Source organism: Panulirus ornatus, chromosome 16 (assembly GCF_036320965.1).
Source record: "Panulirus ornatus isolate Po-2019 chromosome 16, ASM3632096v1, whole genome shotgun sequence".
Classification (NCBI taxonomy): domain Eukaryota; kingdom Metazoa; phylum Arthropoda; class Malacostraca; order Decapoda; family Palinuridae; genus Panulirus; species Panulirus ornatus.
In genome coordinates, this window is record NC_092239.1 from 21,853,271 (window position 1) to 21,877,606 (window position 24,336).

General features: G+C 41.7%; 1 protein-coding gene across 1 annotated transcript in view; it reads left to right on the plus strand.

Moving 5' to 3' along the window:
- The first annotated feature begins 935 nt into the window (after positions 1 to 935).
- LOC139753910 (ionotropic receptor 93a-like) overlaps positions 936 to 24,336 on the plus strand; it is a 70,686-nt gene continuing 47,285 nt past the window's right edge. Inside the window, exons 1-5 of the mRNA XM_071670868.1 lie at positions 936 to 944; positions 1,876 to 1,995; positions 4,914 to 5,146; positions 5,806 to 5,931; positions 6,651 to 6,837. Coding sequence (XP_071526969.1) covers positions 936 to 944; positions 1,876 to 1,995; positions 4,914 to 5,146; positions 5,806 to 5,931; positions 6,651 to 6,837 — 675 coding nt within the window. The remainder of the gene's footprint in view (positions 945 to 1,875; positions 1,996 to 4,913; positions 5,147 to 5,805; positions 5,932 to 6,650; positions 6,838 to 24,336) is intronic.

Consider the following 24,336-nt stretch of genomic DNA (forward strand, 5'->3'; position numbering starts at 1 on the left):
TACTCCCCTCACAGCATTTGCTCTCACCTTTTGCCATGCTACACTTAATCTCTCCCGGTACTACCTCACATAAGTCTTCTTCCCAAGCTCGCATACTCTCACCACTCTCTTCTCCCCAACATTTTCTCATCTTTTTTGAAAACTTCTACAGATCTTTACCTTCGCCTCCACAAGATAGTGATCAGACATCTCACCAGCTGCCCATCTCAGCACATTTACATCCAAAAGCCTCTCTTTTACACGTCTATCAATTAACACGTAATCCAATAATGCCCTTTGACCATCTCTCCCACTCACATATGTATACTTATGTATATCAGTTCCTAGTGTCGAAGATATACCCCATCAAAGAATTTTGTTTAGATTCTGACATGCAGGTACATAGTGGAAAATAATATCCATTATTCAAACAACCTTTGGCAATTACAACCAAACTATTCATGACCTATGCTCAAGACCTATGTGTTGCCGGATTATGACTTAAGTAGCACAAACCTTCGCATCTGAACTCTCAGAGTGTGTCACTGTGGACAGTGGAGGAGAAAGGTCAGTTTTCCAGCAACCCCCAGTAAATATCAACGCTGGATGCTTTGAATATTGTAATTCCCACTATATCAATAGAGTTAGAATGAAGAATCGTGTGGAATTTATGGCAAAACAATACTGATCCAGTTCTACTTCGGAACAAACTTAAACAGTAACTCTTGTCTCCAGACGGTTTAAGGGGTTGATAACTAGTTTTGCTTTTAGGATGCTTAATACACTCTGATCAAAAACATGAGTGTTTGGTTAGGAAGGAATGATGCACATTTAGAATCTTCTAAACCCCCACCCATTCATCTATCTTTACCCAAGTGAAAACCACAAAAATCATATAAAGCAGCACTTTGAATACCTTCAAAAAATTTCCACTTAGATGTGTACAGGAAAGAGAAATGTCTGTGGTGAGTAAAACACACACGATGTGGTCTTTCCTCAGGTAGTAATGATCTGCAGTAAGCCATCTTTTCTAGGTAAACCAGGTAGTTGGTGAACAGTGGAACTTATCTCTTTCGTGTTTCCTCAGCCCAGCGTAGCATGAACACCCGATATGCACCAAGCAATTGTACAGTACCGCTCATAGGTGGCCAGTCATACACCATGACATTATTAACCACCAGAGGCTTTGTCAGGGAGACTGGGTGTTTACTACAAACACTGCAAATCTATCTTGGTCATTATCTGCTCCTTGGATCAGTCAAATTTCCACCCGAAAGAGCAAGACAGAGTTCCAGCATGACCAGCCTGTTTCTCCTCCATATACGGTGATAGTGACAAAATAGTTTCTTGATCCATTTAGAGAACAAGTTAGTTTCAACGTTTGTGGAAAATCTTTGATGAACTCAGATTAAGACAGAGTATTTGCTGTGTGTCGACGCAGTATGAAGTTGTCTATATAGGAAAATGAATTCCTGATGCAATCTCAGTCTGTCTGGTATTAATCTACGTTAAAGAATATAGAAATGAATGAATTCGTAACGAAATAGCCATATGTACTTACTTGTACGCTAGAAAAAGGACAAAATATTAATCATAAGATAAACAAACTCGTCATCTTCGAGTATGATGCTTTCATAGACACAGTTAAAGCAAGATAATTATGACTAATTATAGTTGCCTCAGTCGAGCACAGACCATTCCAAAATGCTCTCATATATCTAAAAGAACTAATCATATTTGGAAATGCAACCTGAGGGTTCAAACAATGGAGGGATGGCTGCACAAAGACACCCATTTGAATTAATAGTTTCGTTGTTGTTCTTTTTTTTTCTTTCATTCTCAAAGGCCCAGTGTAGGTGTTCCAGATTAATCAATGGACGTTGAACCATTTCTCAGGCGGTGAGCAACGAGAGGGCTTCCCCCTGGGGGACGTCGATGTTCATCATGATGACAGACACTCTGGAGGCAAATGAGACGCTGGCAGTGCTGCCCCGACTGATCGGCCAGGCTCGGCAGGTGGGTCACGATGTGTGTGAAGAAAGCGGGTTTTTCAAGTGGCATCTTAGGTGGGTTAGTCGAAATCAAGACACTGCTGAGGAAAGTAATGATAAGAATGATAATTGAAATCAGTGACAATGATATTGATAATGATAGTAATTATATCAATAGTAATGAAAATACCTATTTCTTATTTCATACTTGTTCGCCAATTCCCGTGTAAGCGAGGTAGCGTCAGTATCAGACGAATGACCTCAGATGAAAATATCCTTGCTTGACTTCATTCTCTGTTCCTTCTTTGGAAAAAACAAAACTGCAGGAAGGAAGGATTCACACGCCTTGGTTCAGCCCACTTGGGGCAAGTCTACCCCACATAGTACATCGAAGCAATTTATTCTATCCCATGCACGTCTCTCACCTTCTTGGATGTTCATGCCACGAAACCTCAAAGTCTCTTGTACGCCTCTTCGGTCTCCTTCTCCCCCTTACTTTGTCCATTTCTGACATTTAGAACCTCTTAGTCAATATTCACCCATCCTTTCCATATGTCTGAACCATTTTAAGACACCCTAGTAAGCTATCTAAATCAGATTATACTTACTAATGCATCTCAATCTTACATTGTCATTTCTTACAACACCAACCCTCCTCACACCACATTTTGTCCCTAAGTGCTACATGTCCAGCACGTCCACCTTCTCCTGTTCTTTTGTGCTCAGAGCCTAAAAATTACATCAATACAACACTGTCAGAAAAACTATACCTTCAGACAAACCCGCCGTTACCCTAGCATACACCTCTCAATACACCCAAAGCATTAGCCTCATCTCCCATCCTCCCATCAGCCACCATGGCTCCAGCCACGTTCCACTCACAGAAAACTAAAACACTTTATTTCCTTCAGCTCCTCATCTAAACTCACACTTGTCTTGTTCCCCTGCTATATCTCATTATCTTATTCTTGTTTACGTTAATTCTCAACTTCCTCCTTTCATATATTTTCCCAAACTTAAACACGAGTTTTGAAATCTCTCTCTCGAAGCTGTCAACAGAACTTTGTCATCTGAACAGCAACCGACCTCCTTCCTAGCCCTCCCCTCCAACAACATTCTCTAGGCGCATCTTACGACCAAAGAGCCTCTTATTTAGCTCCCTCACCATCCCTCCCATTGATAATTCAAAAAGCCATAGTAGCATCACACACTCTTAACGCAGGCCCATCCTCACCTCTTCCTACTCCCATTCTCACCTCACTCTGCAGGTACAAACATCCAACTGATATAATAGCTTTCCTTTCTCACCTCATATCCCTAACACTGTTCACGAAACGTCTGTCAGACCTATCATACACTTTACTCAGGACTATATGAGCCATATACAAATCCCGCTGTTTAACTAAGCAATGCTCACAGAAATTCTTCAAAGCCTGATCCACACATCCACTACCACTCCTAAAACCACACTGACCCTCCTTAATATTGTGGTGTGTGTGTGTGTGTGTGTGTGTGTGTGTGTGTGTGTGTGTCACCATCCTCTCGAATACCAAGGTACCATACACCTAACAAGGTAAACTTAATGAACCAATACCTCTATAATCAGATCATTCACTTTCATCCATTCTCCTTTGTACAAAGACGATGTACCTGCTTTGTGACAATGCTCAGGGGATATGAATACGCTAAAAAGATTATTCAACATTGAACAACAATGTTCCCTGTTTTTCGAAAATTTCAACCGCATCCCATCCACTCCTGCCACTTAAGCACATCTGTTCCTACGCAAGGCTTTCATTCAATCATATACTACGTCTTTCTCACTCCGCATACTTTCTCATCCCAAAGACACGACATCCGCCACCGTGTCATCTTACCCATTCAATAGTCCTTCAGAAATACTTATTCCCTCTTTTCAACCTCTTATTTGCCTGTTCGTGCTTATCATACCCGCATCCCCTCATTGTAGTTTCCATCTGTTCTCTTATTCTTTCCTGTTCACCTCCCTCCAAAAGTTCCATATTTTTCCAAAAGGTCACTGATACTCGCTCACTTCTCTTATTTGCCCTCTTTTACGGCTCTTGATACTTTCATTTAACAACCTACCGCTTTCTCCTGTTTACCTCGTAATCACTCGCATTCCTTCTCTCCAGATATCATTTATACAGTTCTCTTTTTCTTCCAGCTGCAGCTCAGCTTTCCTATTCCACCACTCACAGACTTTTTCCTATATCCTCACCTACCATTTAAGGAGGCAGTGCTTACATATACTGATGAGGTGTTTGGTATGTGGCATGTGTATATATAAGATATATATTATTCTCGAACCTTGTGCCACTCTCCACTCAGTCTCTCTGAAGGTCACTTACCCAGACCACTGTCTCACAACCGTCCCATCCTCGTTTCCTAAAGCTGCCACATAATTTCACACTTGACCCCACCAAGAAATGATCAGGCATTCCACCTGCTGTCTCTCAGCTCCTTCAAAACGAATAACTCCGTTGCACGCTTGTCAATTTATGCATAACCAGTAATGCACGATGACCACTATTCCCACCAGCTCATTTAAAGCCAAGACTATCTTGTCAAAATTTCTAATTTATCATTTACAAAATTCTAAGATTTTATACGTGTATGGCGTTACCTCCATACCTCTTTCCTGTCTGTCTATGACAGTGTAGAGACCAAATCAGTTATATGCATTCTGAGAGAGAAAAAAAAAGAAAATATTTGCATTTCAGCTCCACACAGATCTCTGCTATAGCTTTTCCACTCATTATATCTTCGGTATTGTTAGGGTGGGAAAATTGCTCTCAGATGACTGCTGAGCCGGGAGGGATCCATTCCACACTTCGTATGAGACCAATTTTTCGTACGTAATACAACTATGTATTTATGTAGAAAATCAAGCAGCTTAGAGTATATGTCTGGCTCTCTGTTCAGGTGCGGTTGAGGTCGTGGTGCGTGAGTGTGGTGGTGGTGAGCCACGACACGGCCTTCCTCACCACCTTCGCCGAGTCCTCCCTCAAGGGCCGCCTCCTTGTGTGGGCTACCAGGTTGCTGGTGGTCACCAGTCTCACCCTCCCACAGCTCCACGCCCTCCTGCCCGCCCACTGGACCTTCTCCATGATGAACACCATCTTCCTCAACCTAGAGGACACACCGTCTAGCCTCAGGTAATATATATACTTGAACTGAACGTAATCTTTCTCATTTTAAAAGAAAAGCCGCTGACCCTCAGATATACAGTTCAGCATTGTTTTTTATAAACCCTGAGACACATTTTAATTACAATATTGAACAACTATTTATCACAAATAGTTTCAAATATGAGATAATCTGGTCTCATAAAAACTGTCAGCGACTCATGTTTGGAGGGAGAAGTCCTTGTCAGTTCAGTTACTGGTAAGTTCAGTAAACGGTGTGAAACAGCTTTCGGAATCATGTCCTTTTAAGATTTTTTTTCCAATGAGAAAAAAGAACACTGTAAAAATGAAAACGTTCTTGATCACTCAAAGATAATCTAAACTGCGTTACATGTTGCAGTTCCTTATCTATTCACTTTGATCTATGTTTAATTATGTTTTAAGATAATGTGTTACTGATATTAATATATGAAGTCACACGATTCATTTTTGCTGTTTAACATAGTCTGAGCAATATAATTCATTGCTATCGCTCAGACAACGAGTAAGAATATAATCTACTCAGGAATACTCAAGGTTTTGTATGTGATGATATCAATGTTCCTTTCAAGGTAAAATCGTATTTTCGAAAAGTTAAGCACACGACAGATATGACTGTTAGTACAGTACCACTTTTACCTCCCCTGAAGGTACAACCTGTACACCTACCTACCATACAGCCCAGGTGGAGCACAGGTGGTGAAGGTCGCCATCTGGTCGTCAAAGAGGGGCGGTGTTCTGACTGGCATCTCGCTCTTCCCAGAAAAATATCCGAAGTACGGGTTGTTTAGATGTACTAGTTAGATTTTCAGTCCGTAACATATGATTTCTTCGCCCTGAATATGTGAAGTATTACTGTTATAAGAAATGATATGTATGGCTGTATACATCAGTATATCTGTAAAAACTATATTATAACTTTCATTATTTGAGATAACTTTTGGTCAACCCGAGCTAAAGGGAAGAATTTCTATGGGTTTTTCATTTTTCTCGAAACTAGTTGGTGTACACTGATACCATGCACAATACTTGGAGTAATGCTGCTCGACACATTCTTGAAAAAGATGAGAGGAAGTTTCAAATGTGTGTTTAAATAAACATATTTCCTGATATTACATTTCAGTTGCTCATCATAGATCACATGAATTGCACTTCTTCCTCCATAACTCTAAGATATTCAAACTGTGACACTGGCAATGTAGGACAATAAAATCATTTTCAGTTAGGTTGATCATAACTATTTAGAATTAGCGATGTGCTTGCAGAGTGTTTCGGGCGCTCGACTGTTGAGCTGGAGTTTGTGTGTGTGTGTGTGCCTTGAAATGTGTGTTCCGAGTATATTCATTTTAACTGGGTACCTCGTGCCTGCGTCACTCCTGCTAAACATTCAGCTTCACGTTAGGAAAATCAAATAACAACATCATTGATGTCATACTTGGTACAAGGAATCTTATCGTCGCCTGCTCAGTTATAACACAATTTTCCTTCACTTCAGCTTCCACGCAGCCAAGATGAACACGACCGCCTTACCGTGGCCGCCATACTGGGATGAGGTGGAAGTGACGACCCGTAATGGAACCATCATCAAGAAATGCACGGGCAGTGACTACCTCGCTTTTAAAGCCACATCTGAAGCTCTCAACTTTACTTTCAATATTCTTCCTATTAACACATGGGAGGAGGTATCTTATACAGATCTTTTTATCTATAGTGATTCTGCAAGTAGCCGTAGAGTAATCAATCCTTTGTAGAAGAAGAATAGAGCCGCTTGAGTTGCAGAGGCGCCACAAGATAGGGGGTTCTACTGTCTGGTTATTTCCGTCATTATAGAATATAATGCCATGACCAGATTATGTTATCATCACCTCACTAAAGTCTTCTATCATCTTCCCGTAGATTAGGTAAGTTTATATATGAATTGTGAACTATTTATCACTTAGAATCCAACCATCATAGTTGTGTCACTACCCTCACTAACAAGCACTCATTGAAAGTTGGGACGATGTCAGATTACCTTCCTACTCTTGAGAATATCCACATTACTTCTCCCTGTACACTTGATAATATTCATGGTACTTATCCCTGTATACTTGAGAACATCTAGTGTATTTACTTGTTGACTGATTGGTGTGGATATTCCATGTATGTATGGCTCATGGTGAGGTACCTGAGGATTGGCGGAATGCATGCATAGTGCCATTGTACAAAGACAAAGGGGATAAAGGTGAGTGTTCAAGTTACAGAGGTATAAGTTTGTTGAGTATTCCTGGGAAATTATATGGGAGGGTATTAATTGAGAGCGTGAAGGCATGTACAGACCATCAGATTGGGGAAGAGCAGTGTGGTTTCAGAAGTGGTAGAGGATGTGTGGATCAGGTGTTTGCTTGAAGAATGTATTTGAAAAATATTTAGATAAACAAATGGATTTGTATGTAGCACTTATGGATATGGAGAAGGCATATGATAGAGCTGATAGAGATGATCTGTGGAAGGTATTAAGAGTATATGGTGTTGGATGCAAGTTGCTAGAAGCAGTGAAAAGTTTTTATGGAAGATGCAGGGCATGTGTACGAGTAGGAAGAGAGGAAAGTGATTGGTTCCCAGTGAATGTCGGTTTGCGGCAGGGGTGCGTGATGTCTCCATGGCCGTTTAATTTGTTTATGGATGGGATTGTTAGGGAGGTGAATGCAAGAGTTTTTAAGAGAGGGGTAAGTATGCAGTCTGTTGTAGAAGAGAGGGCTTGGGAAGTGAGTCAGTTGTTGTTCGCTGATAATACACAGCTGGTGGCTGATTTGGGAAAGAAACTGCAAAAGCTGGTGATTGAGTTTGGTAAAGAGTGTGAAAGAAGAAAGCTGAGAGTAAATGTGAATAAAAGCAAGGTTAATAGGTACAGTAGGGTTGAGAGACAAGTCAATTGGGAGGTAAGTTTGAATAGAGAAAAACTGGAGGAGGAGAAGTGTTTTAGATATATTGAAGTGGATTTAACAGCTATTGGAACCATGTAAGCGGAAGTGTGTCACAGAGTGGGGGAGGAAGCGAAGGTTTTGGAAGGGTTGAAGAATGTGTGGAAGGCGAGAACATTATCTAGGAAAGCAAAAATTGATATGTTTCAAGGGATAGTGGTTCCAACAATGATATGGTTGCGAAGCATGATCTATAGATAGGGGTTGTGCGGAGGAGGGTGGATGTGTTGGAAATGAGATGTTTTAGGACAATATGTGGTGTAAGGTTCAGTCTTCTATTCTTAACGCTGCCTCGCTAGCGCGGAAAATGGCGAATATGTACGAATTATATATTCTATTTTTCTATTTATCATACTTTGTCGCTGTCTCCTGCGTTAGGGAAGTAGCGCAAGGAAACAGACAAAAGAATGGCCCAACCCACCAACATACGCCTGTATATACATACACGCCTACACACGCACATATACATACCTATATATTTCAATGTATACATGCATATACATACACAGACAAATGCATGTATACACATGTACATATTCATACTTTCTGCCCTCAGCCATTCCCGTCGCCATCCCTCCACACATGAAATGGCACCCCCTCCCCCGCACGCGCGCGAGGTAGCGCTAGGGAGAAACAACAAAGACCACATTCATTCACACTCAGTCTCTAGCTGTCATGTATAATGCACCGAAACCACACCTCCCTTTCCACATCCAGGCCCCACAAAACTTTCCATCGCTTTACCCTTGCACGCCTTTCACCCTCCTGCATGTTCAGGCCCTAATCGCTTAAAATATTTTTCATTCCATCCTTCCATCTTCAATTTGGTCTCCCATTTCTCCTCGTTCCCTCTACTTCTGACACATATATCCTCTTTGTCAATCTTTCCTCACTCATTCTCTCCATGTGACCAAACCGTTTCAAAACACCCTCTTCTGCGCTATCAACCACTCTCTTTTATTTCCGCACATCTCTCTTAACCTTTCATTACTTACTCGATCAAACCACCTCACACCTCATTTGTCCTCAAACATCTCATTTCCGGCACATCCATCTTCCTCCGCACAATTCTATCTATAGTCACGCCTCGCAACCATATAACAATGTTGGAACCACTATTCCTTCAAACATACCCATTTTTGCTTTCCGAGATAATGTTTTCGCCTTCCACACATTTCTCAACGCTCCCAGAACTTTCGCCCCCTCCCCCACCTTGTGATTCACTTCCGCTTCCATGGTTCCATCCGCTGCCAAATCCCCTCCCAGATATTTAAAACAATTCACTTCCTCCAGTTTTCTCCATTCAATCTTACCTCCCAATTGAGTTGGCCCTTAACCCTACTGTACCTAATAACCGACATTCACTGAGAAACAATCACTTTCCTCTCTTCCTACTCGTACACATGCCTTACATCCTCGATAAAAACTTTTCACTGTTTCTAGCAACTTGCTTCCCACACCATATACTCTTAATACCTTCCACAGAGCATCTCTATCATCTCTATCATATGCTTTCTCTAGATCCATGAATGCTACATACAAATCCATTTGTTTCTCTAAGTATTTCTCTCGTACATTCTTCAAAGCAAACACCTGATCCACACATCCTCTACCTCTTATGAAACCACACTGCTCATCCCCAATCTGGTGCTATGTATATGCTTTCACCCTCTCAATCAATATCCTCCCATATAATTTCCCAGGAATACCCAACAGACTTATACCTCTGTAATTTGAGCACTCACTCTTATCCCCTTTGCTTTTGTACAGTGGCACTATGCATGCATTCCGCCAATCCTCAGGCACCTCACCATGAGTCATACATACATTAAATATCCTTACCAACCAGTCAACAACAGAGTCACCCGCTTTTTTGATAAATACCACTGCAACACCATCCAAACCCGCTGCCTTGCATATTCGCCATTTCCCGCGTTAGTGCGGTAGCGTTAAGAACATAGGACTGAGCCTAGAAGAAGTATCCTAACTTGGCGCCCTTCTCTGCTCCTTCTTTTGGAAAAGCAAAAAACGGAAAGGGAGGATTTCCAGCCCCCGCTTCCTCCCTTTTTAGTATGTGTGTGTCTGTGTGTTGTGTGTGTGTGTGTGTGTGTGTGTGTGTGTGTGTGTGTGTGTGTGTGTGTGTGTGTGTGTGTGTGTGTCTGTCTGTCTGTCTGTCTGTCTGTCTGTCTGTCTGTTCGTGTCTGTGTCTGCGTCTGTGCGTAATTGTGGAAGTACTCATGCATTACTCTTTGGTTGTCATGAGACTCTTAACGATACAGTGCATTTCACTCGTATTTTAACTTCCTAAAAGGGGAAACAGAAGAAGGAGTCACGCGGTGAGTGCTCATCCTCCTCGAGCGGGGAGTGCTCATCCTCCTCGAAGGCTCAGATTGTGGTGTCTAAATGTGTGTGGATGTAACCAAGATGTGAAAAAAGGAGAGATAGGTAGTATGTTTGAGGAAAGGAACATGGATGTTATGGCTCTGAGTGAAACGAAGCTCAAGGGTAAAGGGGAAGAGTGGTTTGGGAATGTCTTGGGAGTAAAGTCAGGGGTTAGTGAGAGGACAAGAGCAAGGGAAGGAGTAGCACTACTCCTGAAACAGGAGTTGTGGGAGTATGTGATAGAGTGTAGGAAAGTAAACTTGGGAGTAAAGTCAGGGGTTAGTGAGAGGACAAGAGCAAGGGAAGGAGTAGCACTACTCCTGAAACAGGAGTTGTGGGAGTATGTGATAGAGTGTAGGAAAGTAAACTCTAGATTGATATGGGTAAAACTGAAAGTGGATGGAGAGAGATGGGTGATTATTGGTGCATATGCATCTGAGCATGAGAAGAAAGATCATGAGAGGCAAGTGTTTTGGAAGCAGCTGAGTGAGTGTGTTAGTAGTTTTCATGCACGAGACCGGGATATAGTGATGGGTGCAAAGGTGAGTAATGGAAATGGTGAAGAGCTTGTAGATATATGTGCTGAAAAAGGACTGGTGATTGGGAATACCTGGTTTAAAAAGAGAGATATACATAAGTATACGTATGTAAGTAGGAGAGATGACCAGAGAGCGTTATTGGATTACGTGTTTATTGATAGGCGCGCGAAAGCGAGACTTTTCGATGTTAATGTGCTGAGAGGTGCAACTGGAGGGATGTCTGATCATTATCTTGTGGAGGCGAAGGTGAAGATTTGTAAAGGTTTTCAGAAAAGAAGAGAGAATGTTGGGGTGAAGACAGTGGTGAGAGTAAATGAGATTGGGAAGGAGACTTGTGTGAGGAAGTACCAGGAGAGACTGAGTACATAATGGAAAAAGGTGAGAACAAAGGACGTAAGGGGAGTGGGGGAGGAATGGGATGTATTTAGGAAGCAGTAATGGCTTGCGCAAAAGATGCTTGTGGCATGAGAAGCGTGGGAGGTGGGCAGATTAGAAAGAGTAGTGAGTGGTGGGATGAAGAAGTAAGATTATTAGTGAAAGAGAAGACAGACACATTTGAGCAATTTTTGCTGGGAAATAATGCAAATGAGTGGGAGATGTATAAAAGAAAGAGGCAGGAGGTCAAGAGAAAGGTGCAGGAGGAGGAAAAGAGCGCAAATGAGAGTTGGGGTGAGAGAGTATCATTAAATTTTGAGGAGAATAAAAAGATGTTTTGGAAGGAGGTAAATAGAGTGCGTAAAACAAGGGAACAAATGGGAACTTCAGTGAAGGTTGCTAATGAGACGTGATAACAAGTAGTGATGTTGTGAGAAGGAGATGAAGTGAGTATTTTGAAGGTTTGTTGAATGTGTTTGATGATAGAGTGGCAGATGTGGAGTGTTTTGGTCGAGGTGGTGTACAAAGTGAGAGGGTTAGGGAGAATGATTTGGTAAACAGAGAAGAGGAAGTAAAAGCTTTCCGGAAGATGAAATTCGGCAAGGCAGCGGGTTTGGATGGCATTGCAGTGGAATTCATCAAAAAAGGGGGTGACTGTATTGTTGACTGGTTGGTAAGGTTATTCAATGTATGTATGACTCATGGTGAGGTGCAAGAGGATTGGCGGAATGCTTGCATAGTGCCATTGTACAAAGGCAAAGGGATAAGAGTGAGTGCTCAAATTACAGAGGTATAAGTTTGTTGAGTATTCCTGGGAAATTATATGGGAGGGTGTTGATGAGAGGGTGAAGGCATGTACAGAGCATCAGATTGGGGAAGAGCAGTGTGGTTTCATAAGTGGTAGAGGATGTGTGGATCAGGTGTCTGCTTTGAAGAATGTATGTTAGAAATACTTAGAAAAGCAAAGGGATTTGTATGTAGCATTTATGGATCTGGAGAAGATATATGATAGAGTTGATAGAGATACACTGTGGAAGGTATTGAGAATATATGGTGTAAGAGGCAAGTTGTTAGAAGCAGGGAAAAGTCTTTATCGAGGATGTAAGGCATGTGTTCGTGTAGGAAGAGAGAAAGTGATTGGCTCTCAGTGAACGTAGGTTTACGGCAGGGGTGTGTGATGTACCCATGGTTGTTTAATTTGTTTATGGATGGGGTTGTTAGGGAGGCGAATGCAAGAGTTTTGGAAAGAGTGGCAAGTGTGCAGTCTGTTGTGGATGAGAGAGCTTGGGAAGTGAGTCAGTTGTTGCTCGCTGATGATATAGCGCTGGTGGCTGATTCATGTGAGAAACTGCAGAAGCTGGTGACTGAGTTTGGTAAAGTGTGTGAAAGAAGAAAGCTGAGAGTAAATGTGAATAAGAGCAAGGTTATTACGTACAGCAGGTTTGAGGGACAAGGCAATTGGGAGGTAAGTTTGAATGGAGAAAAACTGGAGGAAGTGAAGTGTTTTAGATATCTGGGAGTGGAGCCATGGAAATGGAAGTGAATCATAGGGTGGGGGAGGGGGCGAAAGTTCTGGAAGTGTTGAAAAATGTTTGGAAGTCGAGAACGTTATCTCGGAAAGCAAATATGAGTATGTTTGAAGGAATAATGGTTCCAACAATGTTGTATGGTAGCGAGGCGTGGGCTATAGATAGAGTTGTGCAGAGGAGGGTGGATGTGCTGGAAATGAAATGTTTGAGGACAATATGTGGTGTGAGGTGGTTTGATCGAGTAAGTAATGTAAAGGTAAGAGAGATGTGTTGCAATAAAAGAGTGTGGTTGAGAGAGCAGAAGAGGGTGTTTTGAAATGGTTTGGTCACATGGAGAGAATGAGTGAGGAAAGATTGACAAAGAGGATATATGTGTCAGAAGTGGAGGGAACAAGGAGAAGTGGGAGACCTAATTGGAGGTGGAGAGATAGAGTGAAAAAGATTTTGAGTGATCGGGGCCTGAGCATGCAGAAGGGTGAAAGGCGTGCAAGGAATAGAGTGAATTGGAACGATGTGGTATACCGGGGTCGACGTGCTGTCAATAGATTGAGCCAGGGTATGTGAAGCGTCTGGGGTAAAATGGAAAGTTCTGTGGGGCCTGGATGTGGAAAGGGAGCTGTGGTTTTGGTGCAGTATTACATGACAGTTAGAGACTGTTTGTGAACGAATGTGGCCTTTGTTGTCTTTTCCTAGAGCTACCTCGCGCACATGCGGGGGAGGGGGTTGTTATTTCATGTGTGGCGGGGTGACGATGGGAATGAATAAAGGCAGACAGTATGAATTATAGTACATGTGTACATATGTATATGTCTCTGTGTGTATATATATGTATACTTTGAGATGCATAGGTATGTATATGTGCATGTGTGGACGTGTATGTTTATACATGTGAATGTGGGTGGGTTTGGCTAATCTTTCGTCTGTTTCCTTGCGCTACCCCGCTAACGCGGGAGACAACGACAAAGCAAAATAATAAATGATAATGATATATATATATATATATATATATATATATATATATATATATATATATATATATATATATATATATATATATATATATATATATATATATATATATATATATATATATATATATATATATATATATATATATATATATATATTTTTTTTTTTCTTTTTTTTTTTTGCCGCTGTCTCCCGCGTTTGCGAGGTAGCGCAAGGAAACACGAAAGAAATGGCCCAACCCACCCCCATACACATGTATATACATACGTCCACACACGCAAATATACATACCTACACAGCTTTCCATGGTTTACCCCAGACGCTTCACATGCCTTGATTCAATCCACTGACAGCACGTCAACCCCGGTATACCACATCGCTCCAATTCACTCTATTCCTTGCCCTCCTTTCACCCTCCTACATGTTCAGGCCCCGATCACACAAAATCTTTTTCACTCCATCTTTCCACCTCCAATTTGGTCTCCCTCTTCTCCTCGTTCCCTCCACCTCCGACACATATATCCTCTTGGTCAATCTTTCCTCACTCATTCTCTCCATGTGACCAAACCATTTCAAAACACCCTCTTCTGCTCTCTCAACCACGCTCTTTTTATTTCCACACATCTCTCTTACCCTTACGTTACTTACTCGATCAAACCACCTCACACCACACATTGTCCTCAAACATCTCATTTCCAGCACATCCATTCTCCTGCGCACAACTCTATCCATAGTCCACGCCTCGCAACCATACAACATTGTTGGAACCACTATTCCTTCAAACATGCCCATTTTTGCTTTCCGAGATAGTGTTCTCGACTTCCACACATTCTTCAAGGCTCCCAGAATTTTCGCCCCCTCCCCCACCCTATGATCCACTTCCGCTTCCATGTTTCCATCCGCTGCCAGATCCACTCCCAGATATCTAAAACACTTCACTTCCTCCAGTTTTTCTCCATTCAAACTCACCTCCCAATTGACTTGACCCTCAACCCTACTGTACCTAATAACCTTGCTCTTATTCACATTTACTCTTAACTTTCTTCTTTCACACACTTTACCAAACTCAGTCACCAGCTTCTGCAGTTTCTCACATGAATCAGCCACCAGCGCTGTATCATCAGCGAACAACAACTGACTCGCTTCCCAAGCTCTCTCACCCCAACAGACTTCATACTGCCCTTCTTTCCAAAACTCTTGCATTCACCTCCTTAACAACCCCATCCATAAACAAATTAAACAACCATGGAGACATCACACACCCCTGCCGCAAACCTACATTCACTGAGAACCAATCACTTTCCTCTCTTCCTACACGTACACATGCCTTACATCCTCGATAAAAACTTTTCACTGCTTCTGACAACTTGCCTCCCACACCATATATTCTTAATACCTTCCACAGAGCATCTCTATCAACTCTATCATATGCCTTCTCCAGATCCATAAATGCTACATACAAATCCATTTGCTTTTCTAAGTATTTCTCACATACATTCTTCAAAGCAAACACCTGATCCACACATCCTCTACCACTTCTGAAACCACACTGCTCTTCCCCAATCTGATGCTCTGTACATGCCTTCACCCTCTCAATCAATACCCCCCATAAAATTTTTCCCGGGAAAATACCAACGATTATCCCTCTTTTAATTTTGAGCACTCCTCTTATCCCTTTGCTTTTGTACGTGGCCCCTTGCATGCTTCCGCCAATCCTCAGGCACCTCACCATGAGTCATAATAAAATTAAATATCTTCCCAACCAGTAAACAACGAGTACCCGCTTTTTTGATAATCCCACGAAACCCACCACCCAAACCCCGCTGGAAATTTTCGCCTTTTCCCGCGTTAGTGGGGGGTTTAAGCGGTTAAAGAAACCTAATTTCCTGGCGAAATTTTCCTTTTTTTGGGCCCCCAAACTCGGCTTTTTCCTTTTGGGGAAAAGGGGTTAAAAAAGGGGAAAAAAGGGGGAGGGAAAATTTTCCAGCCCCCGTTTCCCTCCCTTTTTAGTATGTGTGGGGCCCTGTGTGTTGTGTGGGGTGTGTGTTGTGTGTGTGTGTGTGTGTGTGTGTGTTTTTCTGGTCTGTCTGTCTGTCTGTCTGTCTGTCTTCTTTTTCGTTGTCTTTTGTCTTTGTCTTTTGCGTAATTGTGGAAGTATTTTTTTCATTACTCTTTGGTTGTCATGAGACTTTTAAAACGATACGGGGGCTTTTTTCACTCGTATTTTTTTTCCTAAAAGGGGAAAACAGAAGAAGGGTCACGCGGTGAGTGCTCATCCTCCTCGAGCGGGGAGTGCTCATCCTCCTCGAAGGCTCAGATTGGGGTGTCAAATGTGTGGGGATGAAACCCCAAGATGAGAAAAAAGGAGAGATAGGTAGTATGTTTGGGGAAAAAAGGAACCGGGGATTTTTGGCTCTGAGGGGAAACAAGCTAAAGGGAAAAGGGGGAGGGGTTTTTTGGGAAATTTTGCCCTTGGGATTTAAAGCCCGGGGTTGGGTGAGGGACAAGAGAAAGGGGGAAAGTAGCACTACTCCTGAAACAGGAGTTGGGGGAGTTGTGAAAAGGTTTTGGGGAAAGAAAAACCCCTTGATTGTATGAGTAAAATGAAAGTGGAGGGAAGGAGAGGGGTGATTTTTTGGTGCTTATGCATCTGGGCAGGGAGAAGAAAGATCATGAGAGGCAAGTGTTTTGGGGGGCAGCTGAGTGAGTGTGTTAGTATTTTTCATGAAACGAGCCCCAGGTTTATAGTGATGGGTGGAAATGGAAATGGAAATGGTGAAGAGCTTGTGGATATATGTGCGGGGAAAAAAGGAGGGTGATTGGGAATACCTGGTTTAAAAAGAGAGTTTACATAAGTATACGTATGTAAGTAGGAGAGATGACCAGAGAGCGTTTTTTGGTTTACGTGTTTATTGATAGGCGCGGGGGAAAAGCGAGATTTTTCGATGTTAATGTGCTGAAAAGGTGCAACTGGGGGGATGTCTGATCATTATCTTGGGGGAGGCAAAAGGTGAAGATTTGTAAAGGTTTTCAAAAAAGAAGGAAAATTGTTGGGGGGGGAAGGGGACAGTGGTGAGAGTAAATGGATTGGGAAGGGACTTTTTGTGAGGGAATTAAATTTCCCGGAGGGGGACTGGTAAAATAAAGGAAAAAAAATGGAACAAAGGACGTAAGGGGGTGGGGGGGGAATGGGGTGTTTTTAGGGAAGCAGTTTTTTTGGGTTGCGCCCCAAAAAAATGCTTGTGGGATTTAGAAGCGTGGGAGGTGGGCAGATTAGAAAGAGTAGTGAGTGGTGGGATGAAGAAGTAAGTTATTAGTGAAAGAGAAGACAGACACATTTGGGCAATTTTTGCTGGGAAATAATGCAAAAGAGTGGGGGGGTGTATAAAAGAAAGGCGGGCAAGGAAAAGGGGCAGGGGGGAGGAAAAGAGGGCAAATGAGAGGGTTTGGGGGGAGGGGGGTATAAATTTAAAATTTTTTGGGAGAATAAAAAAATGTTTTGGGAAAAAGGTAAAAAGAGTGCGTAAAACAAGGGGAAAAAATGGGGAAAATTTTAGGTTTAAGTTTGCTAAAGAGACGTTGGGTAACAAGTAGTGGTGATGTTTGGGGAAAAGGGGTTTAAGTGAGTATTTTGAAGGTTTGTTGAATGTTTTTTGATGATAGAGTGGCAGATGTGGAGTGTTTTTGTCGAGGTGGTGTACAAAAATAGGGGGGTTTAAGGGGGGGAATCATTTGGTAAACAGGAAGGGGGAAAATAAAAGCTTTCCGGAAGATGAAATTCGACAAGGCAGCGGGGGTTTTGGGTGGTAATTTCATTTGAATTCATCAAAAAAAGGGGGGGGGACTGTATTGTTGATGGGTTGGGGAAGGTTTTTTTAATGTAAAGTATGACTCATGGTGAGGTGCAAGAGGATTGGGCCCGGGAAAGCTTGCATAGTGCCATTGTACAAAGGCAAAAAGGGGGTAAAAAATGAGTGCTCAAAAATTTCAGAGGTATAAGTTTGTTGAGTATTTCCCGGGAAATTATTTGAAGGGGGGTGTTGGGTGAGAGGGTGAAGGATGTACGACCCTCAGATTTGGGGGAAAAGGGAGGTGGTTTCAGAAGTGGTAGAGGATGTGTGGATCAGGTGTCTGCTTTGAAGAATGGGATGTTGAAATACTTAGAAAAGCAAAGGATTTGTATGTAGCATTTATGGATCTGGAGAAGATTTTGATAGAGTTGAGAGAGTTACACTGTGGAAGGTATTGAGAATAATGGTGTGAGAGGCAAGTTGTTAGAAGCAGTGAAAAGTCTTTATCGAGGATGTAAGGCATGTGTTCGTGTAGGAAGAGGAAAGTGACTGGTTTCTCAGTAAACGTAGGTTTACGGCAGGGGTGTGTGATGTACCCGTGGTTTTTAATTTTTTTTATGGTGGGGTTGTTAGGGAGGGAATGCAAGAGTTTTGGGAAAGAGTGGCAAGTGTGAAAGTCTGTTGTGGATGAGAGAGCTTGGGAAATGAGGCAGTTGTTGTTCGCTGATGATACAGCGCTGGGGGCTGATTCATGTGAGAAACTGCAGAAGCTGGTGACTGAGTTTGGTAAAGTGTGTGAAAGAAGAAAGTGAGAGTAAATGTGAATAAGAGCAAGGTTATTACGTACAGCAGGTTTGAGGGACAAGGAAATTGGGAGGTAAGTTTGAAGGGGGAAAAACTGGAGGAAGTGAAGTGTTTTAGATATCTGGGGAGTGGAAACCATGGAAGTGGAATTTGAATCATAGGGTGGGGGAGGGGGCGAAAGTTCTGGAAGTGTTGAAAAATGTGTGGAAGTCGAGAACGTTATCTCGGAAAGCAAACATGAGTATGTTTGAAGGAATAAGGGTTCCAACAATGTTTATGGTAGCGAGGCGTGGGCTATAGATAGAGTTGTGCAGAGGAGGGTGGATGTGCTGGAAATGAAATGTTTGAGGACAATATGTGGTGTGAGGTGGTTTGATCGAAAAGTAATGAAAAGGGTAAGAGAGATGTGTTGTAATAAAGCGTTGGTTGAGAGAGCAGAAGAGGTGTTTTGAAATGGTTTGGTCACATGTCGAGAATGAGTGGGGAAAAAGATTGACAAAAGAGGATATATGTGTCGGAGGGGGAGGAACAAGGAGAAGGGGGAGACCAAATTTGGAGGTGGAGAGATAGAGTGAAAAAAGATTTGAGTGATCGGGCCAAAGCAGCAGAAGGGTGAAAGGGGGTGCAAGGAATAGAGTAATTGGAACATGTGGTATCCCGGGGTCGACGTGCGTCAATAGATTGAGCCGGGGTATGTGAAGCGTCTGGGGTAAAATGGAAAGTTGTGGGGGGCCTGGATGTGAAAGGGAGCTGTGGTTTTGGTGCATTATTACATGACAGTTAGAGACTGTTTGTGAACGAATGTGGCCTTTGTTGTCTTTCCTAGAGCTACCCCGCGCACATGGGGGGGAGGGGGTTGTTATTTCATGTGTGGCGGGGTGACGATGGGAAGAATAAAGGCAGACAGTATGAATTAAGTACTGTGTACATATGTATATGTCTCTGTGTGTATATATATGTATACTTTGAGATGCATAGGTATGTATATGTGCATGTGTGGACGTGTATGTTTATACAGTGTATGTGGGTGGGTTGGGCTAATCTTTCGTCTGTTTCCTTGCCTACCCCGCTAACGCGGGAGACAACGACAAAGCAAAATAATAAATGATATATATAATATATATAATATAATATATTATATTTTAATATATATATATATATTTATATATTAAAATATATATATATAAATATATATATATAAAATATATATATATATATATATATATATATATATATATATATATATATATATATATATATATTTTTTTTTTTCTTTTTTTTTTTGCCGCTGTCTCCCCCGTTTGCGAGGTAGCGCAAGGAAACACGAAAGAAATGGCCCAACCCACCCCCATACACATGTATATACATTTCGTCCACACACGCAAATATACATACCCACACAGCTTTCCATGGTTTACCCAACGCTTCACATGCCTTGATTCAATCCACTGACAGCACGTCAACCCCGGTATAACCACATCGCTCCAATTCACTCTATTCCTTGCCCTCCTTTCACCCTCCTCATGTTCAGGCCCCGATCACACAAAATCTTTTTCACTCCATCTTTCCACCTCCAATTTGGTCTCCCTCTTCTCCTCGTTCCCTCCACCTCCGACACATATATCCTCTTGGTCAATCTTTCCTCACTCATTCTCTCCATGTGACCAAACCATTTCAAAACACCCTCTTCTGCTCTCTCAACCACGCTCTTTTTATTTCCACACATCTCTCTTACCCTTACGTTACTTACTCGATCAAACCACCTCACACCACACATTGTCCTCAAACATCTCATTTCCAGCACATCCATTCTCCTGCGCACAACTCTATCCATAGTCCACGCCTCGCAACCATACAACATTGTTGGAACCACTATTCCTTCAAACATGCCCATTTTTGCTTTCCGAGATAGTGTTCTCGACTTCCACACATTCTTCAAGGCTCCCAGAATTTTCGCCCCCTCCCCCACCCTATGATCCACTTCCGCTTCCATGTTTCCATCCGCTGCCAGATCCACTCCCAGATATCTAAAACACTTCACTTCCTCCAGTTTTTCTCCATTCAAACTCACCTCCCAATTGACTTGACCCTCAACCCTACTGTACCTAATAACCTTGCTCTTATTCACATTTACTCTTAACTTTCTTCTTTCACACACTTTACCAAACTCAGTCACCAGCTTCTGCAGTTTCTCACATGAATCAGCCACCAGCGCTGTATCATCAGCGAACAACAACTGACTCGCTTCCCAAGCTCTCTCATCCCCAACAGACTTCATACTTGCCCTTCTTTCCAAAACTCTTGCATTCACCTCCTTAACAACCCATCCATAAACAAATTAAACAACCATGGAGACATCACACACCCCTGCCGCAAACCTACATTCACTGAGAACCAATCACTTTCCTCTCTTCCTACACGTACACATGCCTTACATCCTCGATAAAAACTTTTCACTGCTTCTGACAACTTGCCTCCCACACCATATATTCTTAATACCTTCCACAGAGCATCTCTATCAACTCTATCATATGCCTTCTCCAGATCCATAAATGCTACATACAAATCCATTTGCTTTTCTAAGTATTTCTCACATACATTCTTCAAAGCAAACACCTGATCCACACATCCTCTACCACTTCTGAAACCACACTGCTCTTCCCCAATCTGATGCTCTGTACATGCCTTCACCCTCTCAATCAATACCCTCCCATATAATTTACCAGGAATACTCAACAAACTTATACCTTATATATATATATATATATATATATATATATATATATATATATATATATATATATATATATATATATATATATATATATATATATATTTTTTTTTTTTTTTTTTTTTTTATACTTTGTCGCTGTCTCCCGCGTTTGCGAGGTAGCGCAAGGAAACAGACGAAAGAAATGGCCCAACCCCCCCCCATACACATGTACATACACACGTCCACACACGCAAATATACATACCCACACAGCCCTCCACGGCCCACCCCGGACGCTCCACATGCCCTGATTCAATCCACTGACAGCACGTCAACCCCTGTATACCACATCGCTCCAATTCACTCTATTCCTTGCCCTCCTTTCACCCTCCTGCATGTTCAGGCCCCGATCACACAAAATCCTTTTCACTCCATCTTTCCACCTCCAATTTGGTCTCCCTCTTCTCCTCGTTCCCTTCACCTCCGACACATATATCCTCTTGGTCAATCTTTCCTCACTAACTTATAGTTATATCAAATACATGCCAGTGTGGGGTTCTTAACATTTCTTTCGCATTATGAAATGAATCTGTCTCACTTACTCCACGTCAGTTGGTGCTGTCATTACAGCAAAACATTTATGTGATGAACACAAATATTTTGCAAGTGACTGTTTGTGCAACTGATAAGATTAGTTCAGTACAAAGTCTAATTGGCACAAGTTTCGTCATCGAGACATTATACAAATAGTTATTTGATGTAAGTATTTATCACATTTTCATACTTGGTAACAATCGCCATTGCAAACGCTGTGACCACTGCCACCATCAACGCTTCTCTTGAAAACAAGGACTACAAGTCCACGATATTGTCAGCGTCCTCTTCTATATACGTTGCACGTTATCTTAGTAATTATCACAAAGCCATAATATCCCATGAACTATTGCTAAATAACTGGGTTAATATCAAGAACAACAGACGATCGCTTGAAACGAAATCTTCAGTATTGTCACGTGATCATTGTTGACATGTGCCGCTTCGAACACAAAGCATTCATGGTCATTACGGAGAACACAACGACCCCTGCCTGTTACAATGCACGTCATCAGCGCAACTCAACCATATGGTTCACCTGACATATACCAGCCACCGTCTGTTCTTAACAAGGGATCTGAGTCCATTGTTAAACTAAGAGATAGAATCGAAAAGAGAGTAAATTATTCTTCTTAGATGCAATGTCCAATGTAGACATTCATGATTTTCCTTCAGGGATATAGAGTATAAAGTAGCAGTACTTGATGCTCCTCAAATTAAGATCTTGGTCACCATCTTAACTCACAGCACTGCCAAAACGACTGGAGGAAATCAGTGCTTTTATAGCGTAACTGCTGAGGATTTTTATGAGTATTCATTTAAAATGAAACGGTCTTAAAGAGACGCCAGATAGCTTGGAAGTATGTGACTATCTGGATGTTGTCGGTTACGTATGAAGGGTCAAGTGATCTGGAGAAGAAAACTATTCATTAGTCTATAAAAGGTTTGACACCTGAGAGAATCTTAGTTTTCCTCTCCAGCACGAAGTTGAAAATCACTCGGCGTGATGCCTGGCGTGACCAGACCCTTCAAGGTCAGGTGCAACGTCACGCCATCATGGTCCAGGATCGTACTGGTCGTGGGATGGGGTTGTACTGCTGTGCTCTAGGAATTATCTGCCTCGTTCCATCACTTCATCATTGTTAACATAGAAAATCACGAAGGGTATCATCTTTGGTACGGTACAGTGGTAGAGCAACTGCTTTATTGTTAAAATACTATCTCACTCTAGTGCACAGTGAAGTGCCATAGTAGATCTGCCACGGACGAAGATTACTTCTTTATCAGCCCTCTAAGTTCACTGGCACAATACACCAAACTTCTCTGTACTCTCTTGCATGCACTTGTGAGCAGCTTACCTTATCCATGATACGATTCATGCTCCCTTAGCGGTATCTTGTATGTTTACCGCTCAGTGATGCTGATCCTCAGAGTCAAATGATTAGATTATTTTCCAGACTTAGTACCCTTCACCTAGTTGCTCAGACGAACCTCTTGCCTCAGATATTCAGCAACTATGCGAGAAAAGGGATGTTTAATCTCTTGCGTCGTTCACAGGGGATTGAAGGTTTCTTGAATTACTGAGACACATAATGATCATATGGATATTGCTTCTTATGAACAGTGAATGAAGTGATCTCTATCATTGTAGTCAGTCACGGATAATCTTGTAAATGACGCTACACAAAGACTCTACATGAACCCTAGGAAGCTGAGTATCATTTACAAGTAATATTATATACAAGTTATATTGTGCAATGTTTCATATAAAAGCTATGAGGCTCGTTTAAGCAATAGTGATGGGTACCAGATCAACAAAATTCAGGTGCGGCGAAATGGGTGAACACAATGAAAATGAATCCATAGTTGATATTTGAGTAGCTGGAAACATGTAGTGGCTGCCATTTCTTAACATGTATATAAGTCATGTTTGTAGAAGCTAAGTGGTTCAGTATCATTTGATAATCAGTTGATGTTCACATCATTCAGTAAAGTAACAAGATAAGGTAATTCCTACATTTACATAGTACTATAATCACACAAGAGAACAGAGTACAAGACAATAACTGTTGGTCCCAAACAGGATTCATCGAAAGAGTTATGTAAGCACTCATCTTCCCACCTTATCATAGTCCTTAATCTAACACAACTATGATGTTATGTTCAGTGTAGAAATACATGAATATCTGTATTACTGTCGAAAGAGCATCTTGTAGTTTCTAAGTAAACTAACGTATTTGATTTTCATAAGACCATTTCCGAGTAGCAAGTGGTCCATTCTTCCATTTTTCATTAGAGCGTTGTGATAGGAGCTAAGAGCGGGAAAAAAAAGGAAACGGGAGTCATATCATCTACAATACACAAAAACCAATGTGTTGCAATATGTTTTCATTATAAAAAAAATCTCAGATCAATAACTATAAGAGTATTCTTTATTTTCGGTCTACATATCCATATATTTCTTATACGCAAACGAAAGGATGCTTACATCTTGACAGATTATATTTTCCTTCCATTAACCAA